The 17,995-nt window shown below is 37.3% G+C and overlaps 3 protein-coding genes and 1 pseudogene across 19 annotated transcripts; 1 reads left to right on the forward strand and 3 right to left on the reverse strand.

Moving 5' to 3' along the window:
- The window catches only part of LOC126631505 (separase-like), a 31,886-nt pseudogene that overhangs the window by 1,144 nt on the left and 12,747 nt on the right, over positions 1–17,995 (forward strand).
- Positions 536–1,959, reverse strand: LOC126631841 (probable carboxylesterase 12). Its single transcript, XM_050302004.1, has one exon. The coding sequence runs from the start codon at positions 1,658–1,660 to the stop codon at positions 746–748; it is 915 nt and encodes a 304-aa protein (XP_050157961.1). The 5' UTR covers positions 1,661–1,959; the 3' UTR covers positions 536–745.
- On the reverse strand, positions 3,477–6,498 carry LOC126631842 (uncharacterized). 13 transcript variants are annotated; one of them, XM_050302006.1, is made up of 7 exons: positions 6,338–6,487; positions 5,686–5,757; positions 5,541–5,573; positions 5,343–5,436; positions 4,776–4,863; positions 4,244–4,309; positions 3,477–3,745 (listed from the first exon to the last, which is right to left on the reverse strand). In XM_050302006.1, the coding sequence occupies exons 1-6, from the start codon at positions 6,424–6,426 to the stop codon at positions 4,293–4,295; spliced, it is 393 nt and encodes a 130-aa protein (XP_050157963.1). In that variant the 5' UTR covers positions 6,427–6,487; the 3' UTR covers positions 3,477–3,745; positions 4,244–4,292. The 13 variants fall into 13 exon arrangements, 12 of the variants coding, with proteins under 12 accessions (XP_050157963.1, XP_050157967.1, XP_050157965.1 ...); XM_050302010.1 differs by having other exon boundaries at positions 4,244–4,289; positions 6,338–6,483; XM_050302008.1 differs by lacking the exon at positions 3,477–3,745 and adding an exon at positions 3,809–4,146 and having other exon boundaries at positions 6,338–6,488.
- On the reverse strand, positions 10,639–16,154 carry LOC126631840 (uncharacterized). Of its 5 annotated transcripts, none has more exons than XM_050302001.1 (7): positions 15,988–16,154; positions 15,808–15,908; positions 15,157–15,223; positions 14,297–14,365; positions 12,542–13,971; positions 11,645–11,711; positions 10,639–10,857 (listed from the first exon to the last, which is right to left on the reverse strand). In XM_050302001.1, exons 5-7 carry the CDS (start codon positions 13,965–13,967, stop codon positions 10,851–10,853), a joined length of 1,500 nt encoding a protein of 499 aa, XP_050157958.1. In that variant the 5' UTR covers positions 13,968–13,971; positions 14,297–14,365; positions 15,157–15,223; positions 15,808–15,908; positions 15,988–16,154; the 3' UTR covers positions 10,639–10,850. The 5 variants fall into 5 exon arrangements, with proteins under 5 accessions (XP_050157958.1, XP_050157955.1, XP_050157957.1 ...); XM_050301998.1 differs by having other exon boundaries at positions 11,645–11,726; XM_050302000.1 differs by lacking the exon at positions 15,157–15,223 and having other exon boundaries at positions 11,645–11,726.

Here is a 17,995-nt window from a genome sequence, read left to right on the forward strand (position 1 = left end):
ATTGCAAACTGTATCAATCTTGGTCAGCTGAACCCATTTTTTTGGTATGACCTCAACTGTTCCATTGACTTCCTTGCTTGATTTAATGGGAAAGGAGATCCCCGGGGATGTGTTCTGCATTGAACGGGCAGAAGCACTGTTGAACATAAGTTGGTTGTCTTTAAAGAGTTACTGTTATAAGGAAACCAGGTTATCTTAATAGTAGGTTCTTATGTATATGCATGCTTATTGGATAAATGCCTTAAATAAACCATCAGGGAGATCACCGGACACTTACTCATTTGTATAAAAGAGATGAGTAATGCCCTTTGTTTTTGGGTAAGCTGCAACGGATTTGTATCGTTTACCCATGATCTTATGGGTACATGCAATGGCAGCAAACGATGTTGAAAGAGTTTAAAAATTGAGATGGTGTCATTCAATATAAATTAAAAATGAGTGTGAAAAGTAAAATATGATATGTGGATATTACACCATGATTACAATTAAACTTGATTTTGATGAAGATAATATATGCTTGTATCCCTATAGTCTATAATACAACGGATGATGCTTATTATAACACGAAAAAGTTACATCATCTGACGGTTGCTGTGTGATTAGACATCGCATATGAGGATAATATATGCTTGTATATCTATATTTTATCATACCATGGATAATTCTTGTTGTAACACAAAAAAATTACATCATCTGACCGTCTTTGTCACCATAAGATCCCATATCTTCACACTTGGGCCGTAGATTAGTCTTGATTTATGAAAAAAACCACCTTTCTCACCAAGTCCACAGCTTTGTCACAACTTGGGTTGAACAAATGGAAGACGTGGCCCTCCCCTTCACTCTCCACAATCTCAACCACCCCACCATACCCACTCTTCTTCAATGCCTCGTAGTATGCCCAGCCCCTGTCCCTCAAGAAATCCTTCTCAGCCACAAAAACCAACACCCTCCCGCACCCAATCTCCCCCAATTTCGGATCCTTACCCGGCCACACCCTCGGGTCATCCGACCCGCCACATGTCGGATAGATAACCTCCAACAACTTACCGGGCTCGTCATTCACGAAGAAGGGGTGAAACAAAATCATCCCCACTATCCTGGTGCCACTCAAACCGTCGAGCCCGGCCTGGCGCACCACGTGATGCGTCAGAGTGGCACCGGCGCTGTCGCCGCCTATAAAAACACGGTTAAAGTCAACGTGATCGTTGAGCCAGGCCTCAGGCCCGCTACGATTGGAATGGGCTGCGGCCCATTGGACTGCATCCCAGGAGTCTTCAAAAGCAACGGGGAGTGGATGCTCCGGCGCCCGCCTGTAGTGCACCGACAAAGCCACGACGTTCGCTTCGGAAGCCAGTAAGGAGACGTGGTTGTGGTAGAGAGGAGAGTAGGGGGACTCGATGACGAAAGCGCCGCCGTGGATGAAAATAAGGAGAGGGAGTTTGCGGGTCGGGTCGGGGAGCCTGGGGAGGAAGACGCGGGCAGAGAGCCCGGATTGTGGCGAGAGGACGATGTCTTTGGATTGGACCCCGGTTGTCGGGTCGGTGGAGGGTGGGACGGTTTCGGTGCCCTTGAGTCTCTCGGTTCGGCCGTCGTTATAGATTCGGAAGAGGGTCGGGAACTCGAATGATACTTCGCTGCTGGAGGGTTTAGAGTCCATCGGAGTCGCCGGAGATATTTTGTTTTGTTTTGTATTTGGGTTTTGGGGTTTTTTTATGGAAGAAAAGGAAGTCAATGCTCTGTTACTTGTTGGGTAAGAAGATGATAAAATGGAATGATCTGCGGTTGGTTGAGTATGTGTACAGATGGCGTTTCGCCAGCAAATGGATCTTTGTTTCTGTCGCCCAACGACTTTCTATAATAAATTGAAATTGATCAATATGAAAGACAAGAATTATGACCGTACAACTTCTTTGTTATGAACGTTTTGGCTTTGGGTGATTAGATCATACTAGCAATTCAGCCCGGACGCTGCGGGTTTTGAAATTGTGTTTAACATGCAAAATGTATTAAAATGGATAAAGTACAAAAAAACTACGTTAACTATTGGTCTCACGACATTTTCATACCTCATCTTTTAAAATTGACTATATCATACCGCATCTTACGAATTTGTGACACTGTCATACCTCCGTCAGTTTTTTCTGTTAATTTCTCTATTAAATGCTGACGTGACCCGACATGTGTCACACTCACTAATCTAGTTGGATTAAAAAATAATTAAAAATATTTTTAATAATTAAATATTAAAAAATTAAGAATAAAAAAAAAAAAAAAAAACTTCCTAGGGTTGTGGCATCCATTCCTTCTCCCGCACCAATTTCAATTTTTTTTGTTCTTCTCTCTCCTCCTTCTTCATCTTCTTCTTCTCCCGGGCGATTTGTCACTTTTTTTTTTTTTCGTTTTCAATTTTTTTTGTTCTTCTCTCTCCTCCTTCTCCTGGGTCGAAACATCCAGTCACTTTTTTTTTTTTGTTTTCAATTTTTTTGTTCTTCTCTCTCATTCTTCTTCATCTTCTTCTTCTTCTCCTAGGCCGAAACATCCAGTCACTTTTTTTTTATTTTCGTTTTCGTTCTTCTTCTTCTTCACTTTTTTTTTTCAGCTTCAATTTTTTTTTGTTCTTCTCTCTCCTCCTTCTTCTTCATCTTCTTCTTCTTCTTCTCCTGAGCCGAAACATCTAGTCACTTTTTTTTTTTTCATTTTCGTTCTTCTTCTTCTTCTTCACTTTTTTTTTTTCGTTTTCAATTTTTTTTGTTCTGCTCTCTCCTCCTCCTCCTCCTTCTTCTTCTTCTTCTTGGACCGAAACTAGGTTCGATTTTTTTTTTTTCTGGGTTGCAGGTAGAGGGAAAAGGGGACGAAGATGAAGATGGGGAGGAGACAAAAAGGGTTCTTCTTCTTCTTCTTGGGCCGAAACTGGGTTCGAATATTTTTTTTTTTTTTCTGGGTTGCAGGTAGAGGGAAAAAGGGAAGAAGATGAAGATGGGGGAGGAGAGATGAGTGTGCGTTGGGTTGGGGAGGACGAACTGGGTTGGCAAAGTGAGGGAGTGGCAAGAAAGGGGGGAGAGAGAGAGAGTGGGTTGCAGAGAAGAGAGAGTGGCGAGAAAGTGACTGGATGTTTTGATTGGTTGGTTTACAGGCATATCAATTTAGTTGGGTGGTTTGATTGGTTGGTTTACAGGCATGATGAGAGAGTGGAAAGGGGTTTTGGGTTGCAAAGAAGAGAGAGTGGCGAGAAAGGGGGGAGAGAGAGGAGAGAGTGTGTATATATATATATATTTTATTTTTATTATTCTTAATTTTTTAATATTTGATTATTAAAAATATATTTTATTATTTTTTAATCCAATTGGATTAGTGAGTGGGACACGTGTCAGGCCACGTCAGCATTTAACAGAGAAATTAACAGAAAAACTGACGTAGATATGACATTGTTACAAATTCGTAAGATGCGGTATGACATTGTCAATTTTAAAAGATGAGGTATGAAAGTGTCGTGACACCAATAGTTGAGATAGTTTTTTGTACTTTACCCTATTAAAATCTATTTACATTTATATCCAAATCTATTTACATCCTTATGTTCAATAAGGTAAAAAAGATGTGTGCAGAATATATTACACATAAAAAATATCTTGGTAACTGAAGAATGTGCAATCAACAATGAAAGTGCATTATAGGAATTTGGATCTGGTAACTGAAACACAAGTTCTCCCTCTCAACAGTCAAGGCTAAGAAAGAAGCCATGCTTGAGTCAGTTCAAATTTCATTCATCACCAAGCAATGGAAAAAATTTGTCAAAAATTACTGCTTTCTTACAAAATCTTCCTCTAAAATGAATATAAATTTTCTTTTTGATGACAACTGAAGTAATATTACCATGCCTTTTTCATAAAAAATATAAAAAATTAAATACCCTTAAGTTGAATCTACTTGGATCTTTATCACGATGGATGTTTCATCTATATGGAAAACCCCCGAAAATTTGAGGTATTGAAGCTAACATTTTTAATCTAAAAGCCTAGAAATCATAAGAAAACAAATGTTCAGCTGACAGTAATCTCAGACAGCAGTTTCTAACAAAAATTTGACCACAAAGATGTAAAACCATCTCTCAATCAGTATTTTTCATCTTATATTGCAAGTGACCTGCTGCCATGGCTATAAATTCTTTAGGAGAAATCATTGTTCTATTAAAAAAATAGAAACGAAGAAAAGGTAAAGAAGAACATGAATACATGCATACCTCAATTCTGAAAACAAAGACGGAGCCATTTTTCAGCAAGCTCTTCCTGTCATGAGGAACAACAAACTGAGAAAAACAAATCATGGATTCACAATATAAAACTTCATCCTTCAGGCATAAATTCAGGGTGTGTGTGTAAAGCTGCTCACTTTAGATTCAATTGGGGTTTCATAAAAAAAATTGTTATTAATCACATCTTATGGTACTGAATCACAACTTTTTCCTCCCGTCTTATGGATTTATGTATTTTTCCCAGTGAATTCAAAATGAAATCAGAATAACGGATTTAGTATAAACAAATTGATGAAATTTTTTGAAGCTCCTATTGTTTCCCTGCACAATTGTGAAAAGGAAACAACACCACCATATGTGCCACAATATATAACCATACTGCAAAAGTTATTTCAAACACACTACTGTTTATAACTGCACAACTAATAGAGCCATTAAAAGAAAAAAGCAATAATCTTATTTGATGCTAATTACAAAACCTTGGCATATGCAGGCTTTGATTAAAAGGTTAAGTACTTACCAAATGATTCCAGTTGCAAAAATGCATGGAATATGTACAAAGTCCCTGATAAATACAGAATTTTATTCTCTCTCTTCCTCCGTTTTCCCTGCACCCCAAGAACAGAAAAGCGATTTAGTGCCTCGTGATACCCACTAACCTAGCAAACCAAGTCCATTTTAGACCATAGAACATAGAAGCAGTAGTCATATAGATTGAAATATAGATATTTTCGGACTAATATCTAAGTTCTTTTTTTTTTTTTAATCAAATACGATTTCTTATTCGAATTGCAATATTCTACATGTATCTGACAACGTATAAGTCACATTAGAATGATAGCTATCATGCAAACCATTTGATAACACATATTTATAGAATTTGTCAGTGGTGTGCATTTGAGTGAATAGTATCATATTTGATCTCAGGTGCAAAATCATATTCTACTGGAAGAAGTATACTGTCTGCAATTTTGTTAAAATAAATAAAATAGTTTAATAACCATGAACATTTAATGTCCATAAAAATCAAACCTCTGAAGCAAAAAGTTATTGGGCTTTCTATTGTGAGGAGGAGTTCAAAACTCACAGTTCTGCAAGATGGGCATCGGCCGTAGATTCGATTGGTCTCAGATTTCACATTCATTTTCTGCCCTTTGCAAAAATCACAGAGCAGCCACCCTCTCCCATTGCAATCCTCGCAGAGAATCGGCACGTCAGCCTTGGAAAAAAAACTTGGAAAAAAACTGGAATCAAAGCAAAACCATGTAAAAGAGCGGTGCCATACCTGTGGAGCTCGAGCATGGAAAGGCTCTGGTTCCTTGCAAAACAACAGAAAAAACGTTTACAAATCTAGCTTTACAGAGATGAATAACCAGTCGAAAAACGGATACTGGAAACAAAATCCCCAAAAAAACGAAAACCAAATTTACTTAGGAATCCGATAGTAGCGAGGTCTAGTTCTCTGGTCATTAGCCGAAATCGCCTTGTCGGAAATCGGGCATCTGAACACATAAACAAAACAGCCGAAATTAAAAAAAAAACCAAAATTTAAACATAAGTTGTATCTGCAGAGCAAACGGCACCCAAAAACAAATACCCGAGGACTCGAGCTGAGTTTTGAAAGAGAAGTCGAGCTAGAATCCTAGAAGTCGTTGTCAGCCAATTGAATCATCGGAGATAAGGCAACGATGAGTGGGTATTTTAAAGAGAGAATCAATCGACTGGATATTTCGATTTTCCGTTGGAGATTGGAATGATCTGGATGAATTTTGGTTTCGGGATTCTAGGGTTGGATGAACGCAGGTTTTTTTTTTCATTTCAGGAGAGATGAAGCAACTGAAAGCAAACGGAAGCAACTGGAAGCAAATAGAAATCCTGACAAATGGAAGCAAAGCAGAAAATGTGAGGTTTCAGAAGGAAGCAATTGGAAGCAGACGGATGATGGTAAGGTGAGGTACCGTTTGGTACGTCGGACGGACGGAAGAGGAGGACGAGGAGTTCGTCTCACGTTTGATGCGCCTAAAACGGGTGAAACGGTTGTTTCACGGGATGAATTTTGAATGAATTTTCGTTTTATCTCACCTCCTGAAACGACTCGTTCTACTGGAACACAAAATTATAACCTCTTTATCTCCTTTTTCTTCCTTCTTGTTTCCATCCGAAGACATCATTGCTCACTCTCCATTCCGTCTCATATTGTCTCGTCCCGTCCTAGTCCTATATACGTACCAAACGATGTCTAATAAGCACAAAAGAAATGATTAAAGTTGTCAGGAAACATGTGTCTGGTTGATAGAAAAGGCAGATCGTTTTAGTAGATAGTAATTTGACAGCAAAGCAATAAGGGCAAAGGTGAAATAAAAGAAAAATGTGTGAGGACAAAATCGGAAGAGCATTGTTTCTGAAGCCATCTAGGCAGAAGTGGAATGAAAGAAAGAAGCAGATGCAAAAGTGGGAGTACACTGTAGAATAAATAGTGTCCACAGAAACAAAAAAAAGGGTAAGACGGAAATATACTGGCGAAGGAACAGTGAAAAGGATACAAAGGGAATTAATCAGAAAGTTAGGCGTTTAGTATATATATAATTTTGGGTGATTAGATCATACAAGCATGAATACCCGCGCTTTGCTGTGGGTTTTAAGAATAACATTTAAGACAATACTATTAACATATAAATAAGTTTTATATATCAATGTTTACATGTACGTTGTTTGAAAAGGTAAATTAGCAACATATACAGTGATCAAAAGAATTGATGAGTAGATTTTATATTATATATTTAACCATATTCTTAGTATATTTTGGTTAATATTTTGGAAGAATTTTGATACTTTGAATTGTATTTATAATATAAGACTTTCGACTTCATCTGGAGCAAAACGTGGTCAAATAGACGAATTTTGGAGTAATTACAGTTGGAGGACGTTCGTGAGTCACTTGGCTTGATTGTATCAAAATATCAAATTTTTCCACCAAGTGTTTATTTTCTGGCAATAAAATAAAGGAGTGATGCGCAGTGCTGAAATAGTGACGTTTTGTGCTTGAATTGCATTTTTTGAGCCCAAGATGACCTCGGATGGGTTCGTGGCTGTCTAGAGATGTGTTCAAAACATCATGATCTTCAAAACAAGCGACCATGGGCCGGATTTAGAGGATATCTAAGGCTAGAATGTGGCTAGACAAGTACTTGGCAGATTCTCCTAGCTTAATTAGGACTTTATTTTCTATTTTCTATTTTATTATTATTTAGTTTTCTAATTGGAACAAGAGACTACAATTTTAGGGTTTGTGCCGCTGGCTTTTAGGGAGATATTTAAGGTTTTAGTTGGCCTCAGTTTAAGGATGACGCTTACTTTTGCTTAACTTTGGAGACAGAGAACTTGCTGGGGTTTTCAAAGGCTTTTAGATTTTCTAATTCAAGGTGTTTTCATTCTTGTTCATTCTAATAATATTTTATATGATTTCAATTATGAATATGCATAACTAATCCGTTTTGCTAGGGCGAAGCCTTGAGCCTTAGCATAAATATGTGATTTTTATTTAATTGCTTATGATTGATTGCATACATACTTTGAATTATTGATCACCGTGATAAAACTATCTAATTGTCTTAATGCCTGATCCCATTAGGATCTTTAGAAAAGTGATTTGATGCAATTTTGGTCGGAAGGTTCCCTAAAATTGACGCTGGCTTCTTATGATTAATAATTGTAATTTCACTTAGGATGAACACCGCGTCTTAAGGGTTGCATGGTTTTTCAAAGGGTTTTCATAAAGTGTAATGAGTCTTTTATGTTCAGATTTGATACGAACGTCCGGACGGGTTGCATGTTAAATATACATTCTATGTTGAAGGTTCCAAGTAGGATATAAATTAGGAAAACCTAACCTTCAAAGTGGCATGTGTAGATCATAAGTAATTGGTAAAAATATATAGGATTGCTAGGTGATGGTGGAACCCTAGTCTTTTATAAATTGGTATTTAAAACTCTTTTCTTTTGTCATATTAGTTTTTAATTAAAATTCGTTTTTAATATTACCCAAATTCAGAATCTCTTTTATCAATTTTTAACTCTAAGTATTTAATTAGTAATTGTTTCTACATAAATTGTCCAAATAATATTTGAGAAGAACGACTTTGCATGAACATCTATATTAGAGTAAATTGTAGCTATGATCCCTGAACTTTACTCAAATTGGAGCAATGGTCCTTCAACTAAAAATCCATTATCATTGGTCCTTCAACTCATTAAAACGTGCAGCTATGGTCCCTCAACTAAAAATCCATTACCTTTGGTCCCTCAATTTTAATTCAACTGGAGAAATGGTCCCTTAACTTTATCCCAATTGTAGCTATGGTCCTTCAAACATAACTCGTTTTGACAAATTTTTTTACGTAGTTGACGAAAATGACCATAATTACACACTTTGATGAGTTGAGGGACCCTAATTAAGTAAATGGTTATTCCAACATAACATATTTTGACAAAATTTTGAAGAAATTAATGAAAAGGACTATAGCTACACATTTTGATAAGTTGAGGGACCAATAGTAATGGATTTTTAGTTGAGGGACCATTGCTCCAATTTGAGTAAAGTTCAGGGACCATTGCTACAATTTACTCTCTATATTATAACATCCTTGTATTTTTGCAAGTATTTCATGTGATTTTGACCCTATTTGCATAGACGTTCAAAATCCTATCAGCATATATGTAGAATAATATCCTAGAAGATGGTGGACCGAAGAACCAAATTGTCTTTTAGCATGCTTCTCAATAGTTTTAAAAATGGATTGGATTCCTATATTTCAGCAATTAGCACTTTAAGATAAGACAATTGTACTTAAAAATAAGTGATCAGATACATACTAATATGTAGGGGTGAAATTTTTTGCCAAATTACCATACCAACTGAATTACCAACCATACCATACTGAAGTTGTGCCAAAAAATTTGTATCATTGGTAATGGTGCAATATTTGTACCGTACCATACATTTTTGGTACGATAATAGTATTCAAAACAATTATCAGTGGTATACCGTACCGGACCGTTACTCTTAATATTATATCATTTATATATATAATTAGGTATTATTATCAATATATATGCACTTTATATATTTTTTTCCTAGTCATTTATTCAATCCTCTCACCCTCTAACCTCTACTTTCCCAATAAAAAAACCTAAGCCTTCTTGCGCTACGACTCTTCATCTTTTCACTCATCTAGCCATCGACTTCATCTCTATTGCTCCCATTCCAGCAACTCTCTCTCTCTCTCTCTCTCTTCGTAGTCCATCTCATCTTCTCCTTCATCAAATTGGGATGTTTTTCTCCTTGGCTTCGTCTATCAAGTTTATTTTTGTACAATTTTAAAGAATGTTTTTCTCCTTGGCTTCGTCTATCAAGTTAATTTTTGTACAATTTTAAAGAATGTAGAGATGGAATTTAGGAATCTCTGTACTATTTTTTGTAGGGATGTTGGGTTCTTTCAACAATTATTCCATATATTTACTTTTTGTTTCTTAAATGAATCTTTATGAAATTCTCATAATTAAATAAAAACAGTTTTAGAAAGCCAAAGAGAGTGGCCAAAACACATTTGGGCCTTGAATTGGGTTGGAAAAAGAAAAAAAATTGGCCCAAAAGAATGGTCCAAAACAAAGTGGTAATTACTATTATCATACTATGCCAACCGAACTATTTGGCATGCCAAAATTCGGTATACCAAAAGTTTCGCACGGTAATGGTAATAGATTTTATTATACCAGAACTTTGGCATGGTAATTGGTACATAGGTTTTGGTACGGTAATCGTACCAATACCACCCCTACTACTATGTCAGAAGGGCTGAGACTTTTACCTCAGTATAAAAATCGAAATTCTTATTTCTAAAAGAAATTGAAGACAAATTAAGATTAGATTATATAGTAAGAGTAAATTCAACATTACTTTCTCAGGAACCAAATTATTGTGTATCAATGCATATCGTCATTTTTTAACATCTCACATCTCTTACGTCACAGTATCACTAAATTCATAATTAAATTTACGCTTAGAAGTTTTCAACATCTCCTAATCCATCGTAGAAAGTCAGAGATCTCAAATTAATTTTTATAGGACTTTAGACTTCAGATGAAATGTATCAATATAAAACAGATAGCCAAACGTTCTCAAAGCCAAGCCACCCTCTCTGTATTACATCAACATACAAATGCTCCCCTCTTGAATTCACATATATAAACAACAATTTTTATGGAATCAAAGACGCATACTTTTATTGACACACCCTGACCTAAATCGAGGCATGCTAGCCGTCAAGTAAGGGTGACGTAGTCATGTGTGCCGTGAGGAAATGAAGGTGTTAAGATAATGTAGCTAAATAAAAACCAAACTAACTTACACTAGATTAGTATATAAGTACGAGTAGAAGTATTAGAATGTAAATACACATAATTAGAGCATAGGTACCAAAGTGCAGTCCAGCAGGCTAAATACTACTTATACAAGATATGAAAGAGAACCCTACATTGATGGATGTCTGTCATAACCGTCGTAGAATCCTCGTGAGCCACCAACACGAACTTCTAACTAGAACCTGGAGAGGCGCAAAACAGAAAACATGAGTGGGCAAAAACAAAGCTTTTTAAAATCATTTCTTTTTCCAAAAATAATAACCTCTTACCGTAAAACTCGTATAATTTCCCAGAAAATAATAATACATATGTATATAGAAATCATGCTCGAGAGTAGTGAAAACCAAGTATATGCCAAGTATTCCAGCAATGAAATAAGTAAGCCAAGTGAAATAAATCAATATAAAGTGATATGTCAGCCGGAGTTACCTAACGTGACCTGTACGGCTAAACCTATAGGTCATCTACTAAATCCTGCACACGAGTCAGAATCACCTAATGTGGTCTGTACGATAGGCTGGGTGTAAATAAATACGCTTAAGTACTATGATCACGTGAAGGTTGTGCGATGAATCGTAAGTCACCCACGAGTCGGAACCACCTAATGTGATATGTACGACAGGCTGGCACCTGCATTGGATCCAAGGTGAGCGTACGGTGCGGGAGGTGAACGATCACGTGAAGGCTAAGCCTGGCCTCGGGTAGAGCATTAACACCGGGATGCAGGATAATGAGTACTAAATGCCTCTAAACAATACCATACACACTGCAATCACTACCATCAATATATACTCACCTAAAGCTTACCTGGGCGTCCACAGCGTCATGCAATAATATGCATAGCTATAGTAATGCACATACTAAAATGTACTGCAATTGACATGACATTTAAGATCGTAAACACACACACACACACACACACACACACACACACACACACACATATATATAAATCAAAAGCCCACTCACTGGTATGTAGCAGGGTCGTAGCCCCCAAGTCTCGCCTCGCTACGCTTGTCCTCTTGGAACATCTCGCCTATATGTGAAACCACTGATTTAACGTTAATTTAAGTAGATAATCAAAACCTTATAATAACTTCTCATACGTTTCTCAATTGGGGTGTTTAAATATTCCAACGTGATCTACTTAACACCACGAACACCCCCATATTTTTAGAAAGTTTTTGGACTTAATCTAGTTTAAATATGAAGCCTAAATTAAAACTAAGTGAACTTAATCTAATTTAAATATGAAGCCTAAACCAAAACTAAATGGCTTAGGTCCAAATTAAATAGGACTTAAAGGTTGGGCTCGCCCAACATACTCTCTTCACTTTTCTTTTCTTTTTTTTTTCTTTTTTTTTCTTTTTTTTTTCCCACGAAATGGGTTTGGGTTTGGGCTGACCACACAGCCTAAGAAAATGGATTTTGGACCTAGGCTGGAATTTACAAGGCTAGAAGAGTGGGCTCCTAATTGGGCTAGAGTCAAATTGGCCCAAAAATAAATTATGGCCCGCCGGAAAAAATATCTAGCAATCCATCTTCGCAGAGATAATGTTTTCTCATAACAATCAATCTTGGCACGATTGTAGTATAACCAATCCATGCCTAGAATAACATTGAGGTCAACAATATCTAATGGAACAAGATTAGCTGGCATAACGATGTCCTCCACCAAAATAGGACATCCTTGATATACCCAGCTAACATAGCATGTTTTACCTCTAGGCATCGAAAACTCTAATTCATAACCGAGAGGTGTGGGGTAAGGTTGCGTTGTTTGAGCAAACATATGAGAAATAACAGAGTGTGTGGCACCAGAATCAATTAATACTCTAGCAAAGTGGCCAAGAATATTCAACGTACTCATGATAAGGTCAGGATTACTCCACGCATCCTGCAGAGTAATGTGGTGAACATGGCCATGTGGCTGTTGCCGTCCTCTGCGACCTCTATTAGTCTGATTTCCACGTCTCTGCATACCACGTCCCTGACAAGGCTGATTAGGCTGCCTCGATAATCCTGCACTGCTAGAAGCAACCTCAACGTTCTGGGACTGCCATCCAGGATACCACTGTGATCCACCACCTAAATATGGTGGATATGGTGTGTAACCTCCTGGATACTGAGCATAACCACTCTGATGATACAGATCGTGTGGGTACTGATATTGTCCTCCAAAATATGGAGCTATATCTCCCTGATAATGATATGCACCCCTATAACTCGTCGAGGTATAAGCACTAGGCCCTGGGACCTGCTGAAGTGGAACTGCTGGTGGTAAGGCAGGTGGCTGGGATTTCTGTTGGTTCTGTGGGCATTGAACAACCCGATGTCCCGTCCGACCATAAACAAAACATCCTTTGCTGCCCTGTCTGCAATCCCCAAAATGTTGACCCTTACACCTACGGCAGAATGGATCACCAGAACCACTAAAATCCCTCTGTCTCTGAAAGCGGGAACCTCTTGAACGACCACCCCTCCACGGTGCCGTGGAACTCGAACCCCCACTAGAAGAGCCATAACTAGTACCACTTCTCTTAAAACTCTGCGTTTTACGAGGTCCCTGTAATGACTGACCTTTATCTTTATTATTGTTTTTCTTCTGATTATTATCTTTTTCTTCCTCTTCCTCACTATCATTGGGCATCATTTCAGAATCCTCAACCCGCAGTAGAATCTCATAAAACTCCTGACATGTAGAGCAGGGAATCGTGGTCGCTATAGAACGCCACTTCTTTCGAGTACCCAACTTGAATCGTCGAAGCATCTCAGCAGGATTCTCAGCAATCTCCGGACAATATCGAGATAAATCAATGAACTTTCCATAGTACTCATTAGTTGACATTTTCCCTTGCTTTAGATGCGTGAATTCTTGCTTTTTACGATCTATATACTCTGGAGGTACAAATCTCTTCTGGAATAGCTGCTTAAAAACCTCCCAGTCTGCGGCTTCTTCTAGTGACAACTGAAAAGATTCCTTCCTCCACCAGGATGCAACCTCCTCACCTATAAACCAAGTAGTCATCTCTACCCATCTATCCTCAGGGAAATTCTCATGCCTTTGCATCACTCGATAAGTTTTCTCGACATGATTGAGCCAACACTCAGCTTCCTCAGGCCCCTCAGTACCAACAAAATTATTCAACTTTAAATTATAAATTGTCTCCAAGTGAGTCCACTGGGGAAGGCGCAATGAAGACTGAATGACATTAGCAATGGCCTCACCCAATTGGCCAATATCAGGAAAGTTAGATTCGGAGGAAGTACGTGGTTCTCTTCGAGGCGGCATGGTTCTGACATAAGACATCAAAATGATTAGAATACTCCCAAAAATATGAATGACTGCTAAACCTAGACTCTGATACCAAACTGACACATCCCGACTTAAATCGAGGCATGCTGGCCATCACGTGAGGGTGACGTAACCATATACGCCGTGCGGAAGTGAAGGTGATAAGATAATGTGGGTAAATAAAAACCAAACTAACTTACACTAAACTAGTATATAAGTATGAGTGAAAGTGTTAGAGTGTAGATACACATAATTAGAGCGTAGGTATCAATGTGTAGTCCAGCAAGCTAAATACTAATTATACAGGATATGAAAGAGAACCCTACATTGATGGATGTCTATCAGAACCATCGTAGAATCCTCGTGAGCCACCAACACGAACTTCTAACTAGAACCTGGAGGGGCGCAAAATAGAAAACGTGAGTGGGCAAAAACAAAGCTTTTTTAAAATCATTTCTCTTTCCAAAAATAATAACCTCTCACTGTAAAACCCTTATAATTTCCCAGAAAATAATTATACATATGTATATAGAAATCATGCTCGACAGTAGTGAAAACCAAGTATATGCCATGTCAAGTATTCCAGCAATGAAATAAGTAAGACAGTTGAAATGAATCAATATAAAGTGACATATTAGCTGGAGTCACCTAACGTGACCTGTACGGCTAAACCTATAGCTCATCTACCAAATCTTGCACACGAGTCGGAACCGCCTAATGTGGTCTGTACGACAGGCTAGGTGTAAATAAATACGCTCAAGTACTACAATCACATGAAGATTGTGCGATGAATCGCAAATCACCTACGAGTCGGAACCACCTAATGTGATATGTACGACAGGCTGACACCTGCCTTGGATCCAAGGTTAGCGTACGGTGCAGGAGGTGAACGATCACGTGAAGGCTAGGCTTTGGCCTCGGACAGAGCACTAACACCGAGGTGCAGGTTAATGAGTAATAAATGCCTATAAACAATACCATACACACTGCAATCTCTACCATCAATATATAATCACCTAAAGCTTACCTGGGCGTCTACAACGTCATGCAATAATATGCATAGCTATAGTAATGCACATACTAAAATATAATGCAATTAACATGACATTTAAGATAAACCATTTAAAACAATTTTTGGGAAAATCTAAAACACACACACATATATATAAACCAAAAGCCCACTCACTGGTACGTAGCAGAGTCGTAGCCCCCAAGTCTCGCCTGGCTACGCTCGTCCTTCGAGAACGTCTCACCTATATGTGAAACAATTGATTTAACGTTAATTTAAGCGTATAATCAAAACCATATAATAATTTCTCATACGTTGTTCAATTGAGGTGTTTGAATATACCAACGTGATCTACTCAACACCACGAACACCCCCATATTTTTAGAAAGTTTTTGAACTTAATCTAGTTTAAATATGAAGCCTAAATTAAAGCTAAGTGAACTTAATCCAATTTAAATATGAGGCCTAAACCAAGATTAAATGGCTTAGGTCCAAATTAAATAGGACTTAAAGGTTGGGCTGGCCCAACAGACTCTCTCTTCTTTTTTTCTACGAAATGGGCATGGGTTTGGGTGGACCACACAGCCCAAGAAATTGGGTTTTGGACCTGGGCTCGAATTTACAAGGCTAGAAGAGTGGGCTCCTAATTGGGCTAGAGTCAAATTGGCCCAAAAATAAATTATGGCCGCCGGAAAAATTAAAGAAGAACACCGGATTTGGTTGTTCGCCGGCAATATTTCCCCAGCTCCGATCCGGGGTCAAACCTTAACCTAAAACCTTCACTCGAAAGCCAAACTGAAGATCAAAGAGTAAGGGTTCGAACCTTACCAAGATGGAGTGACGTTGCCGTTAAGATCGGCCGGGAAAAGGCCTGAAACTCACTGTCACTCGCCGAAAAAAAATTAAGACATGTATTTTCCCTAAGGGTTCTGCATCCAAACCATTCCAAAATTACTCAAAACACCCTTATCCATTCTAGCATAATTTATAGCGGTCTAAGGTGCTTACCTTAGTCGAAAGGTTCGAGATCTCGTCGGATTCACCACACGGAGACTACACAATATTGAGGGATGAGTAAGGGTGAGTGAGAGAAAAGGAAAGGTCCTGATGGTTGTAGTGTGTGCCAGTGTGTAAGTGTGTTTGTGCGTTGTGTCGGAGGGAGAGCACCGAGAGATAGAGAGAAATAAAGGGTGCCAAATGTCACCCAAGAAGTGGTTCAAAGGTGGGGAGAAAAATCTTCACTTGTGCAAATTACCGTGTTGCCCTTACTTTTTTAAATATCGATACGGGTCGTTACTTTTATAATTACATTAAAATTTCCAAACCACCTTTAAATATTATATATAAAAAATAAAAATAAATCTTAGAAATGCATATCAGTCCAAGGTTTCAAGTTTTCAGAATGAGAAATTACTGAATTGAACAGTTAATTCTCTTCTCATTTTGAATGAATCAAGCATACCATTTGAAAATCAATGTAACTTTTGTCCATACTACCTAAACCATTGAACCAAAACAGGACAATTTCACGGAAAATTTTCCTTTTTTTTCCTACTTTTGAATGAATCAACATGACATTTTTAAGGCTTTGTATAAAATATTATATAAACCAACTAAAAGTCCCATTTTTTTCCTACTTTTGAATGAATGAAAAACACTGTAAATTTAGTCCTAAAACCAAATTCACAAAACACAGACATAGTCACTAACTAAATTGCAATTTCAAAACAAAAGTAACTTTTGTTCTTAGAACCAAGAACCACATATGCATACCAAAATCCCAAACCTTATTTTCTAGACATAGAGGTCAAAATCTAAATGAAGGAAAGTCTACCTTCTCAAGATGTAATTCTTCACTTGGCATTGCACCCTTCCTAATCCTCTACACATGGTACACTGCCATGCTTGCCAACCATTGCAAGTTCCACAATTCCTGCACTTCAAGACTTCAGTTAAGAAATCACCCCACTTCAATACACTACGAACCTAGTAATGTCATCAAGCTCACCAGGAAAGATAGAAGAGTGTAAGACAAGAATGGATTAACCTCATCTGGATTTAAAAAAAAAAGAAAAGCATTGATTGAGGACTTATATGGTAATTCGTGTTGTGTTTAAGGAATTTTGTGTATTATGGTCTGTGAGTTTTGCTACTCATCGTTTTTTTATTGTTTATTTTTTTTCATCTGTTTGTTTTGCAGGTTCTCTTTGTGTTAGAATTGCAACAGTTTATGCAACTTTTCAATCTTTAAACTGCTTCAGGGTAAGATTTAGATAACAAAATAGTTGGTTGAAAATTTAAAAGAATGTCCTAGCTTTCCTTGTGCTAAACCAATTTGAAAGTTGTGTGTAGGTCCATAGTTTGTATGTTTTTTCAAGTTTTAAACAAGCGTTTGTTTTCTTTTTTGTTAACTAATTTGAAGGTTGTGCATAGATGGTAAACTGTGACCAAAACTCTTGATAAAGCATATCCACCGAATTGGAAATATCAAATTGTCAAAAATGAACCAAATTGGTTTATAATAGCAAAATGTTTTTCAAAATAGCACAATGTGAACAAATATATAATAAATAGCAAGTAGAAAAACGATACTTACCAATATTGACAATGGATTGTTTGGAGAGAATGTTATACACAATATTTTTATTGCCCCTATTTGTATCTTGAATTTTGTAATAGGGATATATAAAGATGTGATTGTCCTATATATATTTTGGTAAATCATTTTTGTTATATCCTTCTGTTATCATGTTAGTTTTCTATGCCCGTATTATTTAGTCAAGGGTAACTCTGTTTACAAAAACTAATCAAGTAAACCATGTGAAAAAAATTTGTGTTTCCTTATTTCAGAGCTTTGTTACAATGTTTTATTGTTGTGATTTTTAAATTTATAACGTTTTAGTTTAATTTTACTACTTGATGGAAAACATAGCTCCTACTCCTATTGAGCAGTTATTAGTACCGTACATGAAAGCAGAAAAAATAAAGGATCAAGTTTCCAGAATATGGAGGAGAC

The sequence above is a fragment of the Malus sylvestris genome, chromosome 8, assembly GCF_916048215.2.
Source record: "Malus sylvestris chromosome 8, drMalSylv7.2, whole genome shotgun sequence".
In the NCBI taxonomy this organism is placed as follows: Eukaryota; Viridiplantae; Streptophyta; class Magnoliopsida; order Rosales; family Rosaceae; genus Malus; species Malus sylvestris.